This window comes from Neltuma alba, unplaced genomic scaffold (assembly GCF_004799145.2).
Source record: "Neltuma alba isolate B1F8T4 unplaced genomic scaffold, ASM479914v2 tig00013120_pilon, whole genome shotgun sequence".
In the NCBI taxonomy this organism is placed as follows: domain Eukaryota; kingdom Viridiplantae; phylum Streptophyta; class Magnoliopsida; order Fabales; family Fabaceae; genus Neltuma; species Neltuma alba.
Window position 1 is genome coordinate 152,428 of NW_021637442.1, and position 22,748 is coordinate 175,175.

Genomic DNA, 22,748 nt, shown 5'->3' on the forward strand with positions numbered 1-22,748 from the left:
CATAGCTACACAAATGACAACTAGAACCACCAAAAAGCTCTCTCTCTCTCTCTCTCTCTGTTTTTTTTTTTTGGCCTTTTTATTTTCTTTCTCTGAGCTAACTTTCCCAACAATGGATACAAAATGAAACAGCAAGGCATTTGGTAGTTTCAGGCTGTATGATTAACTTAAAATACATGAAAGTATACACGGCTTGATAGGAATCATAAGAATATAATATTATTATAAAGTTTCTCTTTTGTCCTCATTTGATTTTATATAAAGGGAAAATGAAAAATACTAGGGGGTGGGGGGACAAAAAAGGACATGATTCTTCAGATGACAACAAAAGATCACATAGATTGTCATGTATGTCCCAATTTCTGTCTAATTCCTCTCCACAGGTAAAAACATACAATTGCTTTTTCTTGGGCTTGCAAACAAGGGCCGGGCTAAACAAAAAAAACTAGATCCTCACAACATGACAAACCAAAACTTGAATTTTTATTAAGAAAAGTGTTCACATTTAATATACAATCGTACTTTGAACAAGCCTCCAATGGGAGGATAATTGTACTTAATGGGAAAAAAAACACGCACACGCACACGACTGCTTTTTCTGGTCTCATGAATTAGTACGTGGCCGAATTCCAGGGTTTTACTAAATACACAAGGGTCTGATTATTTAAATAAGCTTGGACATGGGAACAGAGAAGGATACCACACAGATACTAATAGTATTAGGACTTCATAATAAAATCCATTAGGACCGTCAGAATGCCAAGTTAAAATCATCTGGCAAACTGTGCAGTTCTCCTGGTAATTCCGTATCAAATGACCTTGACCCTTGTGTTATTGCTCATGGCACATAGTTACTGTTGAATTTCCTCTCCTCCATGTTCTTACATGACAGTATTGACACAGCACTGAAACTCAACGCCCACAGAGAAGAAAAAAGAAAATGGCAAAGCACTGAACATAGTGAAAAACTGAAAATATAACTCCTGAGACTTCATGTTCTTAAATAAAGAAAGGCAACATAAACAGGGATTATTGATATAAGCATAAACATTCAGCATATCGGCAGAGAAGAGATATAATTAAACGAATTGGAACTACAAAACCAAAATGTAATAAAATTTCACCACACTGCAGTTATGTAAGCTCCGCTCAAAATATATTCTTGAGCAGAACATGTTACATTTATTTAGAGTTTGAATGTGTGTATAAATGTAGGTAACTTAGGTCCTCGACTGTTTGGCAAGCTTGAACCACTCAGTGTGGAAAGACCCCTCCATATCAATCCTTTCATATGTATGAGCACCAAAGTAGTCTCGTTGAGCTTGCACTAAGTTAGCTGGCAATCTTTCCCTTCTGTACGAGTCGAAATAAGCAAGACTAGCAGACATACCAGGGGTGCTAATCCCAGAGTTGATGGCAAGGCATACAACTCTTCTCCAGGCAGCTTGCCGATCAACCATTTCTTTCGCGAACTCAGGATCCACTAAAAGGTTTGCAAGATTAGGATTCCTGTCATAAGCTTTCTTGATTCTGTCCAAGAAAATCGCTCTTATGATGCAACCCCCTTTCCAAATCCTAGCCAATTCTCCCAACCTCAAATCCCATCCCTTTTCGATACTCTTTGCACGGATCAGATTCATTCCCTGTGCATAACTGCAGATTTTGGCCGCATAAAGAGCTTGCCTAACATCGTCAATCAACTTCTTCTTGTCCACAGGCTGATCAGCCAAGATATCTCCAAAGCCACCAGATCTGAAGACCTTTGCAGCTTCAACTCTTTCTTCCTTTAACCCACTAAGGAACCTAGCATCCAAAGAAGATTCAATAGTAGGAGCAGCAACTGATAATTCAGCAGCTTGCTGGACAGTCCACTTACCGGTACCCTTCATGCCAGTTTTGTCCAAAACCTTGTCAACCAGATAGCCATCTCCTTTATCATCCTTAATTCCAAATATATCTGCAGTGATTTCAATCAGGAAACTAAGAAGTTCTCCCTTGTTCCATTCCCAGAAGACGCTCTGTAGTTCCTCGTTTGACAACTTCCCAACCGTCTTTAGTACATCATAAGCTTCTGCAATCAGCTGCATGTCGCCATATTCAATTCCATTATGAACCATCTTCACAAAGTTACCAGATCCACCCTTACCAACGTATGTCACACAGGGACCACTGTCAGCGACTTGTGCTGCCACCTTAAGAAGAATATCTTCTATGTACTTGTAAGCCTCAAATGAACCACCAGGCATCAATGAGGGGCCATGTCGAGCACCCTCCTCACCACCGGAAACTCCCATCCCAAGATAGAGAAGACCCAATTCTGCCATTTCTTTCTCACGCCTCTCGGTATTCTCATACCACTCGTTACCACCATCAATTATACAATCACCTTTCTCCATGTACGCAGATAGAGTCTTGATAGTCTGGTCAACAGGTGCTCCAGCCTTCACTAGAATTATTATGACCCTAGGTTTTTGAATGGAAAGGACAAAAGACTCAGGGTCATGAAAACCATAAAGAGGAAGTTCTCCTTCCTGTTTGGCACGTTCAACGGTCTCATCAACCTTGGATGTGCTTCGGTTATACACAGAAATGGGGAATCCTTTCTCAGCAATATTGAGGGCAAGATTTTGTCCCATTACAGCCAGTCCAGCAAGGCCTATCCTAGTGAGATTTGTGGGTTGAGCCATAATTGATTTCCTTCCTGTTCAATATTTGCTAACGCACATGAGGAGGATAAAACACAAAAAGTATAAATTTACGGAGAAAATTATAATGGAAACTTGCCCGAACTATCTAAGGAAAAATAAGTTCTGTTGACTACGACAAATGAAGCTGATTTTGTTTTTGGTCAGAAACGAAGATGGCTATTGATGCCACCCTTTTTTGGTGGGAATTATTGAAGCCAACTACCCACTACGATCATTACTCCTAAAAACTACACTGACATATCTCAAGAACAAATATTATATAACTGATTCGATTGTGAAAATTCACCCCAAAAATCAATTCTTGAAATGTGGTGCGCATACTTTAATTCTCTCTCAAACAAAAATTTGGAAAGGAATGAGATTCCCAAAGAGGCGTTAAGAGCACACTATACAAGCAGCAATATGCCTTTCCCTCAATACCTGCTAAATTTGATCAAGGTTGCAGCAACAAGCAAAATATGAGCTCCTATACGGCAATCCCCTAAGGATTATTATCAGTCCAAACTATCAAAGGGTTACAGTTTCAAAGTCCGCAAAAATTGAATAAATATCAGGTACAGTTTCTTAGGGTGATAGCAAGTTCTCCAAATACACCTAATGAATTGCAATCAAATTAGCAACTTCATTTCACCAGGAACAGTCAACTGCCAGATTTTGTATTTTGTTGTCAAAATCTCAATCACAGAGAAAATACCCAGCAAATCATTATAAGTGGAAGTATGATGAGCAATGAATAGACATAACCAAGATGAAGCAATAATGGGTTTATTTTCCAGAAACAAAATCAGATGCAATAAAATCATAAGGACAAGATCGAGAGATGTGCCATTTCTGATCAAGCAAAGCAAGAAAAATGGCATACGCCAGCAATTCAAAGCAAAGTCAGAGTAAAGGCCAAAAAAGAGAGGTTTGAAAGAGCTGACCTGAATTTCGATTCTTTTCCTCCAACTTCAGATCTGGGTATCGACGAGAACAGATGAAAATGAAGAATATATAATGATTATATAATGCGACCTCGCTAGCTGACGGCGTGCATCACCAACCAACTTCTTGGACGGAGAATCAATTTCTCATGTCAACATTGCACAACCAATACGGTAGGTGGAAATCGTCGAATAAATCAAAACCGTCGATTCTGCCAGGAGAGAATTCAAAGCCGTCAAGCTCAAGTCTGAACCCGATCGTGCATGATTTTGTTCGTTTCTCTGAAGTCGACTCCTCGCTTTTTTCCGCTTGATTGACTTCTCACTGCCATACTGCTTTTCTAATTTCCAAGTCCACCGATGAATCAGCGTGATCAATTAATTACGAGAGCATCATAATCATAATCATAAATAAATGTATATTGATATATATAAATAATTTGGAGTTAATACAAATTTTTTCTTCAAGATTCCTTTCAGCTTTGTTTCCTAATGTTTCAAACTATAAGTTTTGGTCTTTAAAATTTTTTTTATTTATAACAATAGTCCTTATAATCCAATAAAAACTTGGATCATTTTATTTCTTGAGGGACCAAAACTTATGATTTAAAACTTGAGGAACCAAAACTAAAATAAGGACAAATTTGAAGGATCAAAAATTATATTAATCCAAATAACTTTAATTTTAAAAATACTCTTATTTAATTATTTACAGGGAGAGAGCATAAGAAAAATGATACTATCTTTAGTTCTTAATATAATACTTCATTTAATTTTTATTTTGGTCCTAAATATAAGACCACAATCCACTTTATCTCTTATATTTATCCATTTTTTTAAGTAATCTTGTAATAATAACAGTTTTAATTAATATACATGATTAGCAAAGATATTTTAGAAAAAATAACACATATTACCTCCGGTCCTTAATATAAAACCTTGTTTGACTTTTATTTTGGTTCTAAATATAAGACCTCAATCCACTTTGTCTCTCATATTTATATTTTTTTTTTCAAGATAGTTCTCTTAACAATAGTAGTTATAGCCAATACACTTAATTAGCAAGGATATTTTAAGAAAGACAATATATATTTATTACAAACAACGAACTTAACTTCTTTCCTTAATCTCCTCAAATTAGTCAACTAGTTCTTATAATTAAGATCAGAAGTAGTATTTATTACAAATAATTAATTTAACTAATTTTTTTTAATCCGTTCAAATTAGTTAACGGACTCTCATATTAAGTACAAGAGGTAGTATTATTAAGTATTAACATGAGTTTTTTTTTTTATACCTGAAAGTATTAACGTGAGCAATTAAACAGAGGGAAAATGAAATATTAACACAAACAAAAATTGGAGATAGTTACCGAGTGTATCTTATAAATCTCATCATAGTCTCCTATGAGAGATGCATTGCGTGGGGATTAGGGCATTAGGTGAGTCAGTACTCGGTTGTTATTGCTGACATGGTAGCTTTTGCCTTTGACAATTTTAAGTCCCATTTAGTAAAAACCATGACAGAATAAAAATTTGATATTTTAATTATTGATTTGGTTCTTAAATTTTGATTTAAAACAATTCGATTGGATTCTAAGTTTGAAACAACTTGATTCTTTTGGGTTTTTTTAGTCAGCATAATATATATAAATATTTAATTCAATAAAGTACGGCCCAATATAATCTAGGAGGGAAAGATGTACACAATTTCACTTTTTACAAGCAGAGAAGCTGTTTTTAGGACTTGAATCCATGACTTCCAAATCACCTGTTAACGAGCAAACTTATTGTTGCTCTAAGGCTAATCCTCAACTCTTTAACTCCATAAATTATAAAAAAAAAATTTAATTGCGTCGAGTCCAAAGTTTAGAAACTAATTTGATAATGAAGAAAAAGGTTAGACATTAAAAGTAACATCATCCCTAAATTTTATGAGATAGGACACATGTAACATGTATAATGTAGAATTTGAAGGGATTCCACACACACAAAAATTATAGAGTAATATTCATTCAGAAGAATAATGAAAATTGTCATTATTTATAGGGTGAATGTGCAAATATACCTATAAACTTATACCAAATGTGAGTTTGGCATCATAAACAAATTTTGGGTGTAAAAATACACATGATGATTCTAAAAAATTGTAAAAATATCATGACCGTTAATTATTGTAACGTTGTTTGATTGGAGGTGCTGATGTGGATGTTCACATAGATATTGATGTGGCTTAGAGGGTTTGATAAAAAAGAGTGAAGGTATAAATATACCTACAAACTTGTCCCCAAATATGTGCCTAGCTAACACCATAAACAAACCTTCAGTGCAAAAATACTTGTGATCATTTCAAAACAACCCTAAAATAGTGCAATTGTTTAATTCATCAAAGATGATTTTCTAATTCAAACTTTTGACTAAAAAAGATGACACAGACCCTAAGCAAGTGTTTCAGTCTCCCTCCTTCAAATACAATTTGCTCCTCTTTTCATGTTTCAATCTCCCTTCGATCCTAATGATGTTTTCTCCCCACTGTTGCACTTTCATTGAAGAGAAACAAGTTGAAACTCTCCACAAAACTTACTCCTTCATTTCCTCTATCAAAGTATATCTTTCTCTAAAAAGAGCGACACTAGTCTCCCTTAGTTACTCTTGTCACGTCTCCTCTAATTTGCAAGGAGGAGGGGCTTACACTTAAAAAAGGAGAAGTGAAATACTAACTTAATATCTATGTTATCTTGTTTGGTCAAAAGTTTGAGTTAAACAGTCATCTTTAATGAATTAAACAACTATAACATCTTAGGATTCTTTAGAGTAATAGTAGGTATTTATGCATTTTAGGTTTGTATATGGTGTCTAACACACATTTGATAAAAGTTCATAAGTATATTTACACCTATACTCTTTTTTATCATATTATCTAAGTCATGTCAGCATTCACATCAACACCTTCAGTCAAACAAACAGTCAACAATATAATAATTAATGGTCATGGTATTTTGCAACTTTTTGAAATCACTATGTCTATATTTGTATCCAAGATTTGTTTATGATACCAAACACATATTTGATATAAATTCATAAGTATATTTGCACATACATTCACCCAAGATTATATTACTCCTAATATCTTACTAGGAATAGGTTTTGGTTATATCAATGAGTTGTACATATAGTATAAATAAGTAGGAAATTCCACGTGCTCGATTTCTTTACAATGACCTAGGTGCATTTTCTTTACATTTTCTCATAACAGTCCATGATCATGGACCTTAATAATAGAGCTAGTCGTTATTATAAAAAGGTTAAATGCATACACAACGGTTATTCATATCATGCATCAACATCACATGAATGCAGACATACCCTTTCCTATCTAACATCCAAGTAAAATACATCAATCTCAAAAGGCAGTCTTAGTAATAAGATCCAAGCCTATCAAGAATCCGGCGTCGTCGTCGTCGTCATCATCGTCATCATCGTTTCTTAAAACCATACTTTTTACGTTCATAAAACAGGTCAGTTTTGGCACTCCCTAAATTCACAATTTTAGGGCAACCATCCCTATCTTTCTCCTGTTGTGTACACTCTTTGCAGTAGTAAGCATCCGAAATTCCTACTCCTCCACATATGACACAACGACCTTGAAATGAGCCGTAGTTGCATTCATCACAGACCCGGACGAGAGTACAAGGACGCACGTAAGAATCACAGATCACACACTTGCCATCACATTTCTCGCAAAGTCGTCCAATCGCAATCCCTGGCTGCTTCCTGCACATAATCAAATCAGGATGGTGCTTGGCCATGATTTCAACAACCTCCTAAATGATGTCCCGTATGTATGTACTAAACCTGCAAGGACACTTCAAAGTTGAATCAAATGGTAAGTGAATGAGCTAAGAGCCATTCTTCTAGCAAAAGTGACATGCAGCGAAAAGTTAGGACATAGCTGTATCACAGTAAAGACTGGAACACCCTCAGTGTATGATTAGTAATTACAGATTCCCAAGATTATAAAAAGCACAACATAAAACGGCAGCAAAATACATCAGATTCATAGCCTGAAGCAGTAACTTAAACACCCTTCCCTTGCCTTTTGTATCAATCAAGGAGCTGGTACAGTTAGTGAATGTTGTTATAGACAACGCTCAGTTCAGACACGTGACTTGCCTACCTTCAAAGTTCAAACCATCGAACTAGAAAACCTTAAATTTCCCTGATTATATCGTACATGATGGATTTGACATTAAAAAAAAAAAGTCGTTATTGCAAACAATGAATCTGCATGCAAGGCCTAACTTCTTTCTTATTGACATTCATCCACAGACTAGACCAATCCTTGTCAGTAACAATTTTTTTCAATGCTAGAACTTGTAATAGGAAGTTGAAAAATCATATGTATCAAAGCTTACAAACTTTCTAGCCGGACTTTTCCAAACAATTATGGAATGCGGGAAGCAGCAACGGCTACTCCATATGATCATCAATAGACCTAAACCCAAATAAAACGCGGGCAGAATATACCTGATGTGGGGTACAACCATCACTGGTACTTATATTGCCCAAAATAAGATAGCCCTAAGGCTAACATCCCATCATCAGCTTAATCACTGGCATCGGTGTGCCAATGTCATTCCAGTGGTTTAATACATACGCTCGTCCATACATAACCGTCGGGATAGTCAGACATAAATAATTCCAGGCAACAGACTTCAAACATTTATCATGCTGTAAGATTTCAATGACTATCCTCATTGCCTTCCATGAAAATTTATGTTCTAACATGTTTAGTCTTAATCCTTATTAAAATCTTTTATATAAATCAATTGTCTAACCATATACTTTAACGAAATTAAATACGAAATAGAATTTTGAAAAGGAATAAAAAAAAAACAGTGCAAGAAGTAAGGAAATTAGCAGGAATGGGTGGTGGTGGACACATTCCAAACAGTTCTGAAGAATTTCAACAAGAAATCAATTTAGAATCAGTAACTTGGAATACTCTGCAAACACTCAGCAATACTGATACGGTAATCGAAGGAGCTTGGAACTCCAAAAGAAGTACAAAATCTAAAAGGAGAAGACAGTGATAACAGAAGATAGGGAATAATGCAAAGATAAGAAAGCTAACCTGTATTGCGAAGGAGAAGGAGAGGAGTGTCGAACGGTGAAGGAGAGGAGTGTCGAACGGTGGATATATCGAGTGCGCCTCGACCGACGGCAGGCTATGGTGGATCGGATGGCGAATTAGGGAAGCGAGGGAAACGAGGGCACGCAGAGAAGAATCAAAACAGAGGGTGAGGGTAGAATTGTAAAGAAGCGTCTGGGAGTAATCCAGACCCACCCATGATGGGCCGGATTTGGTATTGGGCCGAGCTAACAAACTCCGGTGGAGAAGATGCAATAAAAATTAGAATACCGTACTCTAACTACCTTTCTAATTTACATCAATTACACAGATCTCTTTTCTATTTTAAAAATATACAGTTTAATTCAATAATTTAATGTTGCTAGAAATATTCTAAAAAGATTCTAAAAACATTATTTTTAACTGAAATTTATATTAAAATAAATTTTACTTACTATTTTTTCCTTCATTCTAATAAATTCTTAAATTATGTTTTTACAGTTACAAAAATTTTATTTATTTAAGGTAAACATAAGAGACTTGATTAAAAATTTAACTAATTTTTTTAATAAATATATATATACTTTGACTAAACATGTTTATAAATTTTTGTAACAAAGATGTGTTTAAAAATTTTGAATTATAAATTTAAATAATTTATAAAATCTTTTAAACTTATATTATTTAAACTCTACGATAAACAAAAAATATGTATTTGAAATATGTTTTTACAATTTAAAACACATCAAAATAAATAATTTCTAATGAATGTGATAAAATATTAAAATTAGAAAATTTTATGATTTAGATCAAAATTAATAAATTTCATAACATATTAGAAATTTTAAAAATATACGTATTAGAATTATTTTTGATTTTATAAAAAATATATTTTTGGAAAATATAAATATCTAAATAATTATTAAGTTAAAAAGAGGCATTTTGATTAAAAAAAATTAAAGTCAAATTTAACGGTCAACTAACAGGTTGGGTGGATAGAAATTGAATACTAAATAGATGAGGGAGGTTTATGTATCATATATTTTAATTGTAATGGAGATTTATATACGTTTCCAAAATAGAGGAGAGGTTTCTATAATTGAGATAAAATAGAAGGGTAGTTGGTGTATTTTACTCTAAAAATTATAATTCCTCTAATAAAATGATACATATACTTGGTAAAAAAAAAAGTCATAATTTTTAAAGCATGGCCATTCCTGTACAAACTCTCCATCAGCTATCTATTTTTCCTGATAAAAAACAGCTATTTAATGAATATAAATATATAAATAATGGGGATTGGTTCCAATAGAATAAGCTAATCTCTCAGAACATGATAAACTAATATTTAAATTTTGAAAAGTGTTTACATTCAGTATCTTAAATAAGATTACCTCTAATAAGAAAGTAAAAAAACTATTTCAGGAATTCTAGAGAGGAAGAGACGCAAACATCCATTTGGTAAAATTCTCAAAGAAGGAAAGCTCCAGAAAGTGTAATTAAAAAAAAAAGAGGAGGGGTTAATATAAATTTTGGTTTTTACTTTCATTTTAGTTTTAGACTCTTAAATTTTAAATTATAGTTTTGATCTCTCAAATTTCTTTTCATTTAAAACATCAGTCTCCATAATCCAATAAAAACTTTAATCATTTTGCCTCTTGAGGAACCAAAACCTATCGTTGAAAACTTGAGAAACTAGAACTAAAATGGGAGCAAATTTAAGAGACTCAAGATTATATTAACCTTAAAAAGAAAGAAAGAAAGAAAACCCCAAAGGCCAGAGCAAGTGAATAGCCATTGACTTGCGGTCATTTTTCACTTGTTATAGGATTTTTAAGGGCTCATTTTCCTTCCTTGGAAGATCATATATGTATATATATGCACGTATAAAAATGAATCATCTAGTAAAATCTCCTAATCTATAGAGAATATTATCTCTGATTCTTAATATAAAACTCAATTGACAAATTAAAAAAATTACTAAATTATTTAATTATAACATACGTTACATGATCTTTGTAGGATATTTATGTGTATCATTAGATTATATATCAATTTATAAATAAGACAAATTGATTTGAAAAAAAAATATAAATATAAATATTTTAAAGTGATTTAGTAATTTTTTTAGTATCTCCAAATTAGTTAATTAAGTTTTATATTAAGAACTAAAGGTAGTAATAAAAAAGAATTCTCAAACTTAATCCCCTAATTTTCACATAAAAGTCCCAAGCTATTTGACTCTGAATCTTTTCACCTCTTTTACATCGTGACATTTAGGAATTAAGACTCTTAGTTTTTTTTAAAAAAGGTGCATCATGCACAAGGTTGTGCCAGAAAAAATGAAAACTCAAAGGAGGCCCCAACTCGCTTTTATTTTTTTTTTCCAAAAAGGGCTAGAAGTATTTTTATTTTCAATATAAACTCCAAACTCAGACTAGTGTTCTAATTTCCAATGACAAATTATTACAAGACAATTTTCAAGTCGGGCTCATCCAATAGTCTCGTTGATCTGATCTGCAATTTTAAAATGCTAAACTACTTGCATCTTCCTCCTTAGGATCATGTGTTGTATTTCCTCATCATTCGTAATTCCGTATTTCATGGTCGTCAAACTAATATTGCCTCTGATCTTAAATACATAATTTAGTTTATAGTTTACCCTACAAAAATAATTCGCCTTGATCATTCATTGTGTTTCTTTAAGTTAAACAGGTGTTGCTAGAATTTAACAATTTGAGTTATTTGTTTATTTTAATAATTAAAAATTTGTTTAGTATGTTTATAAAATATTAAATCTGAAATTTTAATTGAACGGTTGAAATGAGAAGTGCAAAGGAAGTAAAATTTCTGTGCGTGTAAATACCTATTTAATTATTGTGATAGTATTTAATTATAATTGATGAATAAATATTAAAAACAAAATATATTTAGATCTTGTATTTAAAACTAATTAAATATCAAGCTAGTTTTTGTATTAACAAGCAGAAGTAATATTAAACTATTCTCATGACATCCTCATCATCATAAATCCCAACATTATTTATATGTCCCAATAATGTAACATCAATACATTTACTCAGGGCAATCCACATTACAAAATGTAATCTTTTTGCATCATATAAGTCCAACTAAACATTTTAGTTAGTCTTTTGCACTAGAATTACGCGCGTAATCCCCATGTAATCAAGCTAAAGGGGCCATTATACTAGTACAACACATGAAGAATTGAAGCTTTAAAAGTTACTTTCTAAGAATTAGATAGGCCCTAATAGACCAAGCTTTAGGTGTTCTGCTCTTGGATCACGAGTGAACCCAACCCTTTTCCTAAAATTTTATTATTAAAAAAAAAAAAAGTTACTTTCTGAATTTGAAATCAATCTGGTTATCTATTTACCTGTAGATCATCTAATATCCAATGGGGCACACTAGTTAAAGAACAACTATTCTAGTGTTCTATCACAAATCTGAGAAGCACTAAAAGCGTATTTATGCTCCCTCAAAGGAAGAAAATAATTTAAGGAAACAAATGTTTTACTTTCTCTTCCTCCTATCAAGTGCAGGATTCCTCATATCATTTTTTGCAAGGGCAGATCCAGGCGGCACACCATATGGCATTGGAGAAAGAGCCTGAGCAGATGATACAGCCACCGGAACATTAGCAGCTGGCACGGGTGGCAAAGCAGGCACTGGTGGCTGAGACGGAGTTGAGGCAGCCGCATGAGGTGCGGCTGTGACACTAGATTCAGGAAGTGACCTTGGTAAAATGTGCTTCAACCTATTGTTCCGATAGTTCTTCCAGAAATAAAATTGTTGTCTATGCGCAAGTTCCTAAAGGACCAATGAAAACAAATGTGATATCGACAATCCCTAAAGGAAGAAGAAGACAAATTCTATAATCCTACAGAGATAACCGAGTCAGCTGTTTTCAAATTTAACTCATTCAAGTTTCCTAGAATGCGCTAATCATACTGATCATGTGATTGTGAATTAAGATAGGTAATGTAAAACCGGTAACATATAACCATTTATCTTTCTATCACGTTATTAGATCAGAACTTAAGGGTGAAAATCTCCAAATTCTTGACCCAACAGCCCAAGTGAATTGATCCCAACAGGAATGGATACAGCCGCATGTATCTTTGACGGAAGAAACTAGATGGTTTTTTTCCAAAAAAAAAATCAGGAATAGAGTTGTTACTAGATACCTTATTTCCAGGATGCGCCATTGCATTTCGGAAATTTGCATTCTGAAGAAGTTCTAGGAAGAAAAGGCAATGAGGATACCTAACATTCAGAAAAAAATAAGTCACTGGATTAGCAAAACAATCCCTTCAAGATTGAAATATATATTACTAAAACAAAGTGGGTCGGAAATGAATACAAGAACCTCTAACTCTTAGTCCTGAGACCAGATTGTTGAAAAGGAATCAGTGTAAGTCAAAGGTGGTTTAAGGATCAATACGTCTCTGTGTTTCAGTGTGACAATTTCATGATATTGCTTACATAATAAACTTGAGGTACTCAGGCCGTTGCCAGTATTGAAGGTACTTCAAGTATCCAATGAATGCTTCATCTTCAAAATATCGATTCTGAGCCAAATCTGTTAAATGATGGATAAAGAATCAAACACTAAGAAGAAATTCTCAGGCCTACCAAAACAATTAGCTTCTGAATCTAAGGGCCCATAAAATCATAATCAACACATTTTACAATTTACACTTTATTTCAAACCATAAGAAAACAAGAGTCTAAATTTCATTTTCCAATAAAATCCTCCTTTGCTCCATTCTCATTTCAATGGACTATTGAAAACCATGGGATTAGCAAGGCATTGAACAAATTCCAAAGATGCCCCTAACTTGATCCCTAAATTCCCAAAACATTTAAAGCAATGTAAAAGGGGGGGGGGGGACATACAGTGAATGTAGGTGGGATTAGCAAGGCATTGAACAAATTCCAGCTCAAGCAAAAATCGCTGCCGTCCATCATCTGGATCTTTGTATACATTCTTTGGCCTGAAGGGAACGCAATAACCACAAATAGTCATTTTAGTGCAACCCAGAAATCCATCGAAGCCAAATTTGCAAATATCATATATGATAATCTATTATTTTCCATGTTTTGAACCAAAAAAGCCCAGATTATCCATCCGTTCACTAAATGGGGTACATCCAGGAGGAAGCACACAAAAGCACAGTTGCAATTATATAAAATGAATTCCAAAAGAAGTAGAAACAAAAGGGAACTCGTGCTTACAATGACGGAGCATCGGTAGAATTCTCGATTTCCATTTTAGAGGCCATGGATCCCCCAACTACAGAAACGAAACGGGAAAAAAAATTCAGAAGTTGCAAATAGTACTTCGAACAGATTGTAGGAAAGAGGGACAAACATAAACCTTTTACCGCGGAAGCCGCTCTCGAGATTGAGAGAACTGTGAACTGCGAAGAGCACTCGGCGACGAGGGGCGTTGGAAAGGGCAAGCGAAGAACTCGCGAGGACTGCAGACGCCGAGGTGTGCAGAAGTTGACAGAAGAGCCTCTCCCAGTTTAACGGCGGCGTTTGAATGCTTGCTTTTGAGAAAATTATCAATAGGCCCCATAGTTTGCTTGAATGTTAATTCTCGTCCCATGACTTTTCGAAGTTTAGAAAATTACTCCCCATTTAGTCTTCCTACTACTCAAATTTTCCTCTGAATCCCTAAAGTTGCTGACTAAGCAATAAATCTGTATGTGTCAGCCGGTTGATCTCACGCAACACACCCACCTTCCCTTAAAAAACCTTCAACGAAACAGCATAACACATTAATAATATTTTTATCATTTTCCTAAAAAAAAAAATTTTCTTTTTAATTTCCTCATAGTATTATTTATCACAGGAAAACAAAAACTTAATCTATCCCAACAAAATTAAAAAATTTCATCTTCTCATTCATTACGTTTGGGACTATGAACACAAAATGGATGTATGGATGTCTGCTGATTCTACAGTCTTTTCCTATTATAGCAGCTTTAGTGTACAAACACACGTCTTGAAAAAAAAAAATGCAATTAAATAAACGGGTCAAAATTATCCTCATTAACTTGTGCATATATTTTCTAACATTCATGAACAACAATGGCTCCAAGATCTCAACGTTTATTCAAGTGAAATCTCCACTATTTTTGTGCTGCTTTGTGTTCCTCTGGGCAACTGAATCCCACCAGAGACTTCCAAGAATTCTAGTGAACATGTGGATATCAGCGGCCAAACTGAAGCAAACACCAATTTTGATGGAAATTTTCATGGATGTATATTGTGAAGGAAAACACGTCCATTTTGATGACTGTGTGTATATATTTAGCGAATATGCACTTGTTTCCCAGCACTAAGCTCCTAAAAATTCTTTCAAACTTTTCCATAACTTACATGACTCTAACAATAACTGGTAAACTGAAGCAGGCACTAATTACCAGAAAACAGTGCGTGCCAAACAAAACATGACTGAGAAAACTTATAGATGCTTCCCTCCACAAAGGAATATTAATTGCAATTCTAGAATATCTATACATGACATGAAACAACTATGTAGCAGCAACACATATGACCAAGCGTCCAAGAATTACCAGCTTTGGTAGACATTAAGGATCATTTACAATCAATCGGACACGTGACATGAACTTAGTTGCAATGCCTATTTGAAATCTCAAGGGAAATGATAAGCTGGGGACTCGTTCAGTCAGGAAAATAGTTGAATAATTCAATTAGTCCCTTGAAAAACTATCATCCTCCTATGCTTGTCAATCTTCATCATCAGAGCTACCTTCATCACTGCTATAATCACTACTATCACTCCCTCCCAGATCCAAATTCACAGGCTGCACCTGAATAACTTCAGGGGGCTTGTGTAGAGGAACATGTGGGCGTACTTGCTATTCATTGGACGCTAGTACATTAAGGGAGTCCATTGGTGGCAATGGCACAGGATCCCCGGGTTTCCAGCCAGGCGGGGGGCTTAATTGGCAAATCAACAGGCAATTCCACAGGCATTCCAGGCTTCCAACTAGTTGGAACAGTAAAATTTGGAGGAAGCAATCCTTGAATTGCAGACAAACTGGCAAATGGATTTGTTTCCACAGGCTGAGGAGGTGGAGACTCAATGATAGGCTCAATCGTTTTCTCCTTAGTTTCAACCACTTTAGGCAATCCAACATCAAGGTCAGCAAAATTATACAACTGTGATGCTCGCATTTGCTCCTCTTGAGGTGCAGGGGGAAGTGCACCACGAAGAGGAGCTTGCCCAGCTCCAAATTCTGGTGACGCAAAAGTTGTGTAACTTATCTTATGGGCATAGGATAGTGTTAGATTTTTGGGCTTGGATCCGCCCTTGATGGGCCGGATTATTTGACCGGGTATAAAGAGAATATATCAGTCAAATATCCAAGCGATATTGTGATATGTTTGACTTGGTCAAACACCTTGAATCATATCCAATCGGTTACGATATAAATCTAATTAATTTAATTAAATTTAAATTAATTAATTATATTAAGTGTAGATTAAATATATATTAAGTATATATATTTAGAATTAATTGTGATTGATTTAAATTCAAATATCATGATATTATGAGATAAGAATATATTATATCTTATCTCGGATTTTATCTGATGGGCTCAGTGGATATTTTTATGCTACCCAAAATATCCCTGACAAAAGCTATAAATAGAGGCTTCCCCCATCAGTTCAAATCACTCCAGTAGTAGAGCTTTCCTACTATCTCTCTCTCTCTCTCTTATTTTCTTTCTTGCAAAAGAGGTGCTCTGCTGTGCACTTAAAAGCTCAGACTTTTATAGTCTAGCTTAAGCGTGAGCTAAGAAGATCCGACCGACCCGACCCGAGATCCGACCCGGTATGTTTTCGATCCATTCTGAAATTTGTATTACAGATAGTATATCAGATAGCTTAAGGTGAGATGAGACAGTTGTTGAGTTTAAAGAATCATCCTCATTGCTCTCTCCTGATTTCAATCGCTTAGGCCGGCGATAATCAGAATAATCATCAACAAGAATGTCAAGAACTCGCTCAGCATCTTTGAGTTTGTTGGCAAATGCAAGCATCCCTGCATCTTTGGTGCGAATTTCTTGAGCAACCTTCTGCTTAACATCTTGCAGATCAAGAATTTCTTGGAGCTCTGCAACAGCTTCAAAGATTTGGGTTTGAAGAGATGTGAAAAGTGAAAGAATTTCCTTGGTGGAGGAAGGAGAAGACTCTAAAGAGGTAGAAGACTGTGGTTGGGTTTGTGAAGAAAGGAAAGTGGGGAGGGATCCACAGAAGGCAGTGACCCAAAGGGATCTATTGGGAGATACTTCAAAGAGCTTAGAAGCCAAAGAAGCCATTTGGAGAAGAAGAGCTTGAGCTCTAGGGAGAGGAGGGAGAAGAGAGAGGAGTGCAGGGGAAGGAGCATTGGAAGTGAGTTGATGGTGGGGTTGAGGGTGATGGGATTGAGATGGATGAAGCTTGGGAGGTGTAGGGTTTTGAATGGAGGGTGAATTAGGATTTGTGAGGCCTAGTCGTGCTGGGGATTGCACAATTTGGTGTTGAAGCATCTTAAATCAACTTATCTGCAAAACAAGAAATTTGGGTCAAGTTTTTCATTAGCTTCCATTTGACCTAGAAATTTAAAACCGCTCATTGAAGTATTTATGTCCACAAAAGCAACCATAAACAAGTAAAACCAACTAAGACAGGTAGAGAACAAATACAAAATGACTTCAAAGCATCATATCAACCCACCTTGCCAGGAAAATAGATAAATGAAAATTATAACCACATGGCTAATTAATAAGGTAGAACTAGAAGCTAGACTTATTTTTTGGCCAACAGCAAACACAATCTGCATATGTATATTAGGGATACAAAAAAACCTTTCATTTTGAGGTTAACATACTTGTTAATATATAGTCGTAGCATATCTTTTTGAATATTCAGGTTGCAACATCCTTAACACTATCCATAATTGTAAATGATTCATAAACATAAGCACTGGTTTGAGACATTCCAAATGTGTAAAATGGAGATAGCTATCTATAATCAGTTTACAATGATTTGAGACATTCCAAATGTATGATTACACAACTTAATGTCCAATTGAATGGGGAATTATTCACGCTTTAATACTACAGTTCATAAGGATAACTTAATAACTTCAGCTCTTTATCATAACGCCATAGTTCAATAAGAATTATAGCTCAACAAAAAAAAAATGTCACAATTAACTAAGTCACCATTATGGTTCTTAATTCAGACTTGCATTATTTTTACAAATGTCGGAATGAAAAAGGATATGCTTTCAACATGCATCCTAATTACCTGACCTCTGCCTTTCTAAGCTATAACAGTCATAACACATTGTAAATACATAAATGTCAAACCACCAACAAGGCTACTTCCCAGGCAAGTAGAAAACGAAGATGAATTTGATGCACGAACCATTAAACAATGGATATATTTGCCAACTACCCATTATAACTCTAATTAAAAGAAGCAAAACACTGAGCAATAAAATCCACAAACAGAGGGAAAATGTAACCATTAACATCAAGATATTTTGATGAAAACTTAAACGTTAAAATATACTAGTATGCATCGTAGTAAAGCAAAGCAACATCCCAAGCCACAAATTGGCGAGATTTTAGCATGAACCCATAAACGTGCAAACGATATCAGAGAAGTTATCCAATCAATAGGTTCAGATAAAAACTATCAAGGTGAAAAGATAATCAGTTACCAAACAAATAGCTTTCAGCATTGCACAAGAGAAAGACTGTTCCGTGGGTACAAGTCAAACAGAAATTTTCAAAAGATAAATCAAAATATTAAATGATAAAAAATTTCATTCTTTCGCTTCCCAGTTCATTTAGTTAGGAATAAAATAGTTCATTTCAATAGGCATTAAAAGTCGAAAGAAGTTTCAATCATTTCACTACCTTTAAAAGTGAAAATAAAGTTTCTTTCCTAATTAAAATTCCAACTTGGAAACTTGCACTGCAAACAAAAGTCAACATCAACTCAAGAAAATAGTTACGCTGCTCCTATCCCATGTTTAACTTAAACACATTGAAATTCTCCCGGATCTGACCCCAAATTTTTCAGCTACTAATTGGATGCTACGTAATGCAAGGGGAAAAACGAAAACAAAAGACCAATCACTTCAAAACACAATTAGGGCTCATTGTTTTTAAAGACCAATCACTTATTAGAAGCCCACTGTTTTTTACTAGGTCAACATTAACGCAGACGCTATCCAGATGAAGGGAGTTAATCATCAATGGAATATGCATAGCACATATCCCAAATGAAGGGCACCAAAACACCCAGTGATGATTCTTTTTTTGTTTTTTTTTTTTTGGTTTTTAACCAAAACCCAGTGATGATTCGTATGACGATAAATAAACTACAATAATCACAACTCTTTTCCAGTAAACAGGTAGCTGGAGAATTGAGAGCTGAATAAATCCAAGAGGCTATCATGGGACTCCAAAAATATTCGATCTCCGATCTACTCAAAATGGGATATTGCATGAAGAATAATAAGAAGCAAGGGTTCATATCAAGTAGCCAAGGCAGAATAAGGAAACAAAGTTCGCAGCAACTGGGACTCGTTGCGTAATTCCATCTGAATATCTAATAACGTTTAACCAACTTCAACAGTGTAACTCATGTTTGAAAAATTATCACGCTTCGGTGAATAGGAACTCCAATTCAAGAAGGAATAAAGCTTACAGTGATATCAAACATTATATGGAGGCAATATAAAATTTAGGACATGGCAAAAAAGATATAAAATTTAGAACACAATCTATTGGACTATTGGATTTCAAAAGAAGAATGGCACTGCAAAATGGAAGTAAAAGGTAAAGCAAGAAAAGAATAGCAATTAGTACATACAAATAGAAGATGGCGGGGGGTGGGGGAAGAAGTTAGGTACCTTAATCGAAGAATAATTAAGAAGCTCTTCTACAGCAGGTTGTCAACGGTCGACTGCACTCCAACTAGGGTTCAGGTAAAGGATGGCAGCACGGTTAGGGCTTACGTTGACTGCGACAGGGACCGAAAAGCCTTTCTGGGGACCGTCTATTGACGTGAGAACGATCTAAGCCCCTTCTTGTTTACATCAGATGCAACAACAAAGCAGAACGACGGACTAGCAGCATCCAAAAGCATGCTCGGCTTAGAAGAAACAGAAATATAACAAGCAAGAACCAGAGCAGAACAGCGAACCAGAGCGAAACAGGGTGACGCTAACGGCTTGAGAACGGAAAAAGACAAACAACAGAGAGGTAAGAACGCACCACAATGTAGGCTGAAAAAGGGCATGTTTGGAATCACACTCACTCAAAAGTACTTTTAAACCCATTTCATGCAAGTTAAATTATTTTCAAATATTTAAAAGGTTTTTAGATATTCTTAGAAGTGTTTTTTAGATGTATTTTTTTATAAATTGAAACAAATTTTTTCATATATTTACTTTCAGCCAAACACTTCATTATAATTAAAAAGATACTTATAAATTATTTTAAATAAGTTAGAAAATCACAACAACAATCATGATGACTACTGAATGAAAGATAGAAAAAGGCAGATTCATTGAGTCAAGTGAAATGCTGGGCTTGTATTATAGGGATTTTAAAAGAAAACTGAGTTTAAGTATTATAGGGATTTTAAAAGAAAATTGAGTTTAAATGGATTAGTTTTACAGGGCTTAGAAATAAAAAGATCAGCTCATTAGGATAGAAAGCCAGTCCTTTTAAATCTGCCTATTATTTTTATTATCAAAATCTATAAATTATTAAAATAATTCGCCGCTATAAAGCTTAGTTTGGAAAATTTGGGTAAAAGCAATATTTGCAAACTCAGACTGGACCGGTTTAGGCCAGAAACTGATGAACCAACCGCTTGTCTGGTTCGGTTCTCATCTAAACCGGAAAAATTTTAAACCAGTGTGAACCATCCTAACTCGATGTGAACCAGACATAAATCGAAAAACCTGCTGGGTTGGGCGAGTTGGCCTGATGGCTTGAAAAAATAAAGTAGATGGAGAATATGGAGAGAAGAAAAAGAAACATAGAAATAAAAGAATGACCTCCATCTGCCTCTTGCTCTGCAAGTTTACCTCTTGCCCTTTGCAGCTATAGGTCACTTGACATTGATCTATTCACTTCCCTTTGAGTTTATCTAAAACGAAGGTGAGGAGATGTGAACTGTGGAGGTATGAAAATGAAGAAGGGAAGAAGAGCATTTGAAACGAAAGAAGACAAGAGAGAAAAAAAAATTGGAAAAAGAGAGAATGGGGAAGGAGAAAAGAAAATAATTGAAAAAGGAAGAGCTTGATGACTATTCACATTGCATAGAGTGATGTGATTTGATTAATGATGAAGACTTTGAAAAGCGTAAGAAGTTTTGGAAATAATAATAACAGAGAGGACAAAATAAAATTTGAAATAAATTAAATTAATATTAAAAATATATTAATTGCTAACAATACGGTTTATATTTCCCAGCTAAAGATATATAGAGCTGGTAATACGAGCCAGCCCATCAATCACAGGCTGACCCATGGTAGGCCTGAAGCTTGGCAAGTCGGTTTTTTTAGGACTGACATCTGGTAGGCTAAAATTTTTTCAACCCAACCCGCCAACTCGCCAGTTTTTATAATTTTTTTACTTTTTTTTTCTTTTAATAAAATCTACTCAAATTCCTAAATACCTAAGATAAAACATGCAAATAGAAATTATCATAAATAAAACATGAAATCCAAAGTTTCGACTTTCAAATATCTCAAAATATTAAATATAAGATTACATGATACATCCTAAATGATTTGACAAACATCCCAAATTAAAATATAAATCCAAATCAACAACACCATAAAGTCATAAAGACAATGTGTCGCTACATAAATCACTATCGAGTGCTCAATCATGAGCCATCACTCAATATTGATAGGGTTTCAAAGGAAGAAATTAAAAAAAAAAAGGGGGGGGCTAGCTTGCCAACCTTGCAGGTTGGCCCACTGTGGGTTCTGATCAAAAGATCCGTTTTAAAATGGTCTTAATTCTTATCAACCCAACCCATCACTTTTTTGAGTGTTGGCGGATTGAACCCGCGGACTCAACCCATATTACCAACTCTAAAGATATATGAGGCATTAACAGAAGACATGAAACCACAGTTTAAATTGGGAACGAATTTAATGGAATATTATTTATTATATATAATTCTTTAAATATATACCGTTTATTTTATATATAATTTTGATGGCACACAAATATTATATATATTATTATAATTACAAAATAAGTCACATATTATTAATTTTATGTATAATACTGATCTGATTCCGGGTTGACCCATGTTTGACCCTACCTCGACCGGTTTAGTGACCAGTTAGATTTTTAATACATTGGTTAAAAGTCCCTCTTTGACAAATTAATTGGGAGATAGGACCTGCAGTAAATATAAAGGTGTGGGCCCTTAAATGTCAGTAAGTGTGGTTAAAAAAAGACCATATTGTCATAATGGATGCTAATTGCATATAACGGATCCTCATTTGCATATAGAATCTTATTACATATTACGGATCCTAATTGCATATCGTTGATCCAAACTTACATGTTACTGATTCTAATTGCATATTATAGATATCTAGTTGTATAGGATCCTAATTATATATAATTAATTCAAAATTGCATATTGGTGATTCATATTGCATGTCATTGACCCAAATTTACATAAACAAATTCCTTTACAAAGTGTTCACAGGCAAATTCTTATCTACAAGTTAATATGATAAAAGTGGAATACGTCATATATAATTAGCATTCATAGATAAGAATTTATTTGTGAGTACTATACAAAGAAATTTGTTTATATAAATAGTAACATATATGAAATTATAATTAGCAAAATGTAAATTTGGATTAATGATATGCAATTAGAATCC

General features: G+C 34.5%; 4 protein-coding genes across 8 annotated transcripts; all 4 read right to left on the reverse strand.

Moving 5' to 3' along the window:
- Positions 1-971: 971 nt before the first annotated feature.
- On the reverse strand, positions 972-3,934 carry LOC114734649 (6-phosphogluconate dehydrogenase, decarboxylating 2-like). Of its 2 annotated transcripts, none has more exons than XM_028922288.1 (2): positions 3,632-3,934; positions 972-2,701 (listed from the first exon to the last, which is right to left on the reverse strand). In XM_028922288.1, the coding sequence occupies exon 2, from the start codon at positions 2,685-2,687 to the stop codon at positions 1,221-1,223; it is 1,467 nt and encodes a 488-aa protein (XP_028778121.1). In that variant the 5' UTR covers positions 2,688-2,701; positions 3,632-3,934; the 3' UTR covers positions 972-1,220. The 2 variants fall into 2 exon arrangements, with proteins under 2 accessions (XP_028778121.1, XP_028778122.1); XM_028922289.1 differs by lacking the exon at positions 3,632-3,934 and adding an exon at positions 3,129-3,394.
- Positions 3,935-6,814: 2,880 nt separating this feature from the next.
- On the reverse strand, positions 6,815-9,120 carry LOC114734632 (PHD finger-like domain-containing protein 5B). Of its 3 annotated transcripts, none has more exons than XM_028922268.1 (2): positions 8,158-8,747; positions 6,815-7,485 (listed from the first exon to the last, which is right to left on the reverse strand). In XM_028922268.1, the coding sequence occupies exon 2, from the start codon at positions 7,437-7,439 to the stop codon at positions 7,107-7,109; it is 333 nt and encodes a 110-aa protein (XP_028778101.1). In that variant the 5' UTR covers positions 7,440-7,485; positions 8,158-8,747; the 3' UTR covers positions 6,815-7,106. The 3 variants fall into 3 exon arrangements, 2 of the variants coding, with proteins under 2 accessions (XP_028778101.1, XP_028778100.1); XM_028922267.1 differs by having other exon boundaries at positions 6,815-7,496; XR_003739187.1 differs by lacking the exon at positions 8,158-8,747 and adding an exon at positions 8,765-9,120 and having other exon boundaries at positions 7,093-7,496.
- A 3,006-nt stretch (positions 9,121-12,126) lies between these two features.
- LOC114734631 (mediator of RNA polymerase II transcription subunit 31) lies at positions 12,127-14,292 on the reverse strand. 2 transcript variants are annotated; one of them, XM_028922266.1, is made up of 6 exons: positions 14,170-14,292; positions 14,021-14,078; positions 13,682-13,779; positions 13,268-13,364; positions 12,970-13,048; positions 12,127-12,592 (listed from the first exon to the last, which is right to left on the reverse strand). In XM_028922266.1, the coding sequence occupies exons 2-6, from the start codon at positions 14,065-14,067 to the stop codon at positions 12,296-12,298; spliced, it is 618 nt and encodes a 205-aa protein (XP_028778099.1). In that variant the 5' UTR covers positions 14,068-14,078; positions 14,170-14,292; the 3' UTR covers positions 12,127-12,295. The 2 variants fall into 2 exon arrangements, with proteins under 2 accessions (XP_028778099.1, XP_028778098.1); XM_028922265.1 differs by having other exon boundaries at positions 14,157-14,292.
- Positions 14,293-15,244: 952 nt separating this feature from the next.
- Positions 15,245-20,050, reverse strand: LOC114734629 (mediator of RNA polymerase II transcription subunit 4-like). The gene is made up of 3 exons (XM_028922264.1): positions 19,734-20,050; positions 16,692-17,367; positions 15,245-16,098 (listed from the first exon to the last, which is right to left on the reverse strand). Exons 2-3 carry the CDS (start codon positions 17,350-17,352, stop codon positions 15,698-15,700), a joined length of 1,062 nt encoding a protein of 353 aa, XP_028778097.1. The 5' UTR covers positions 17,353-17,367; positions 19,734-20,050; the 3' UTR covers positions 15,245-15,697.
- Positions 20,051-22,748: the final 2,698 nt, after the last annotated feature.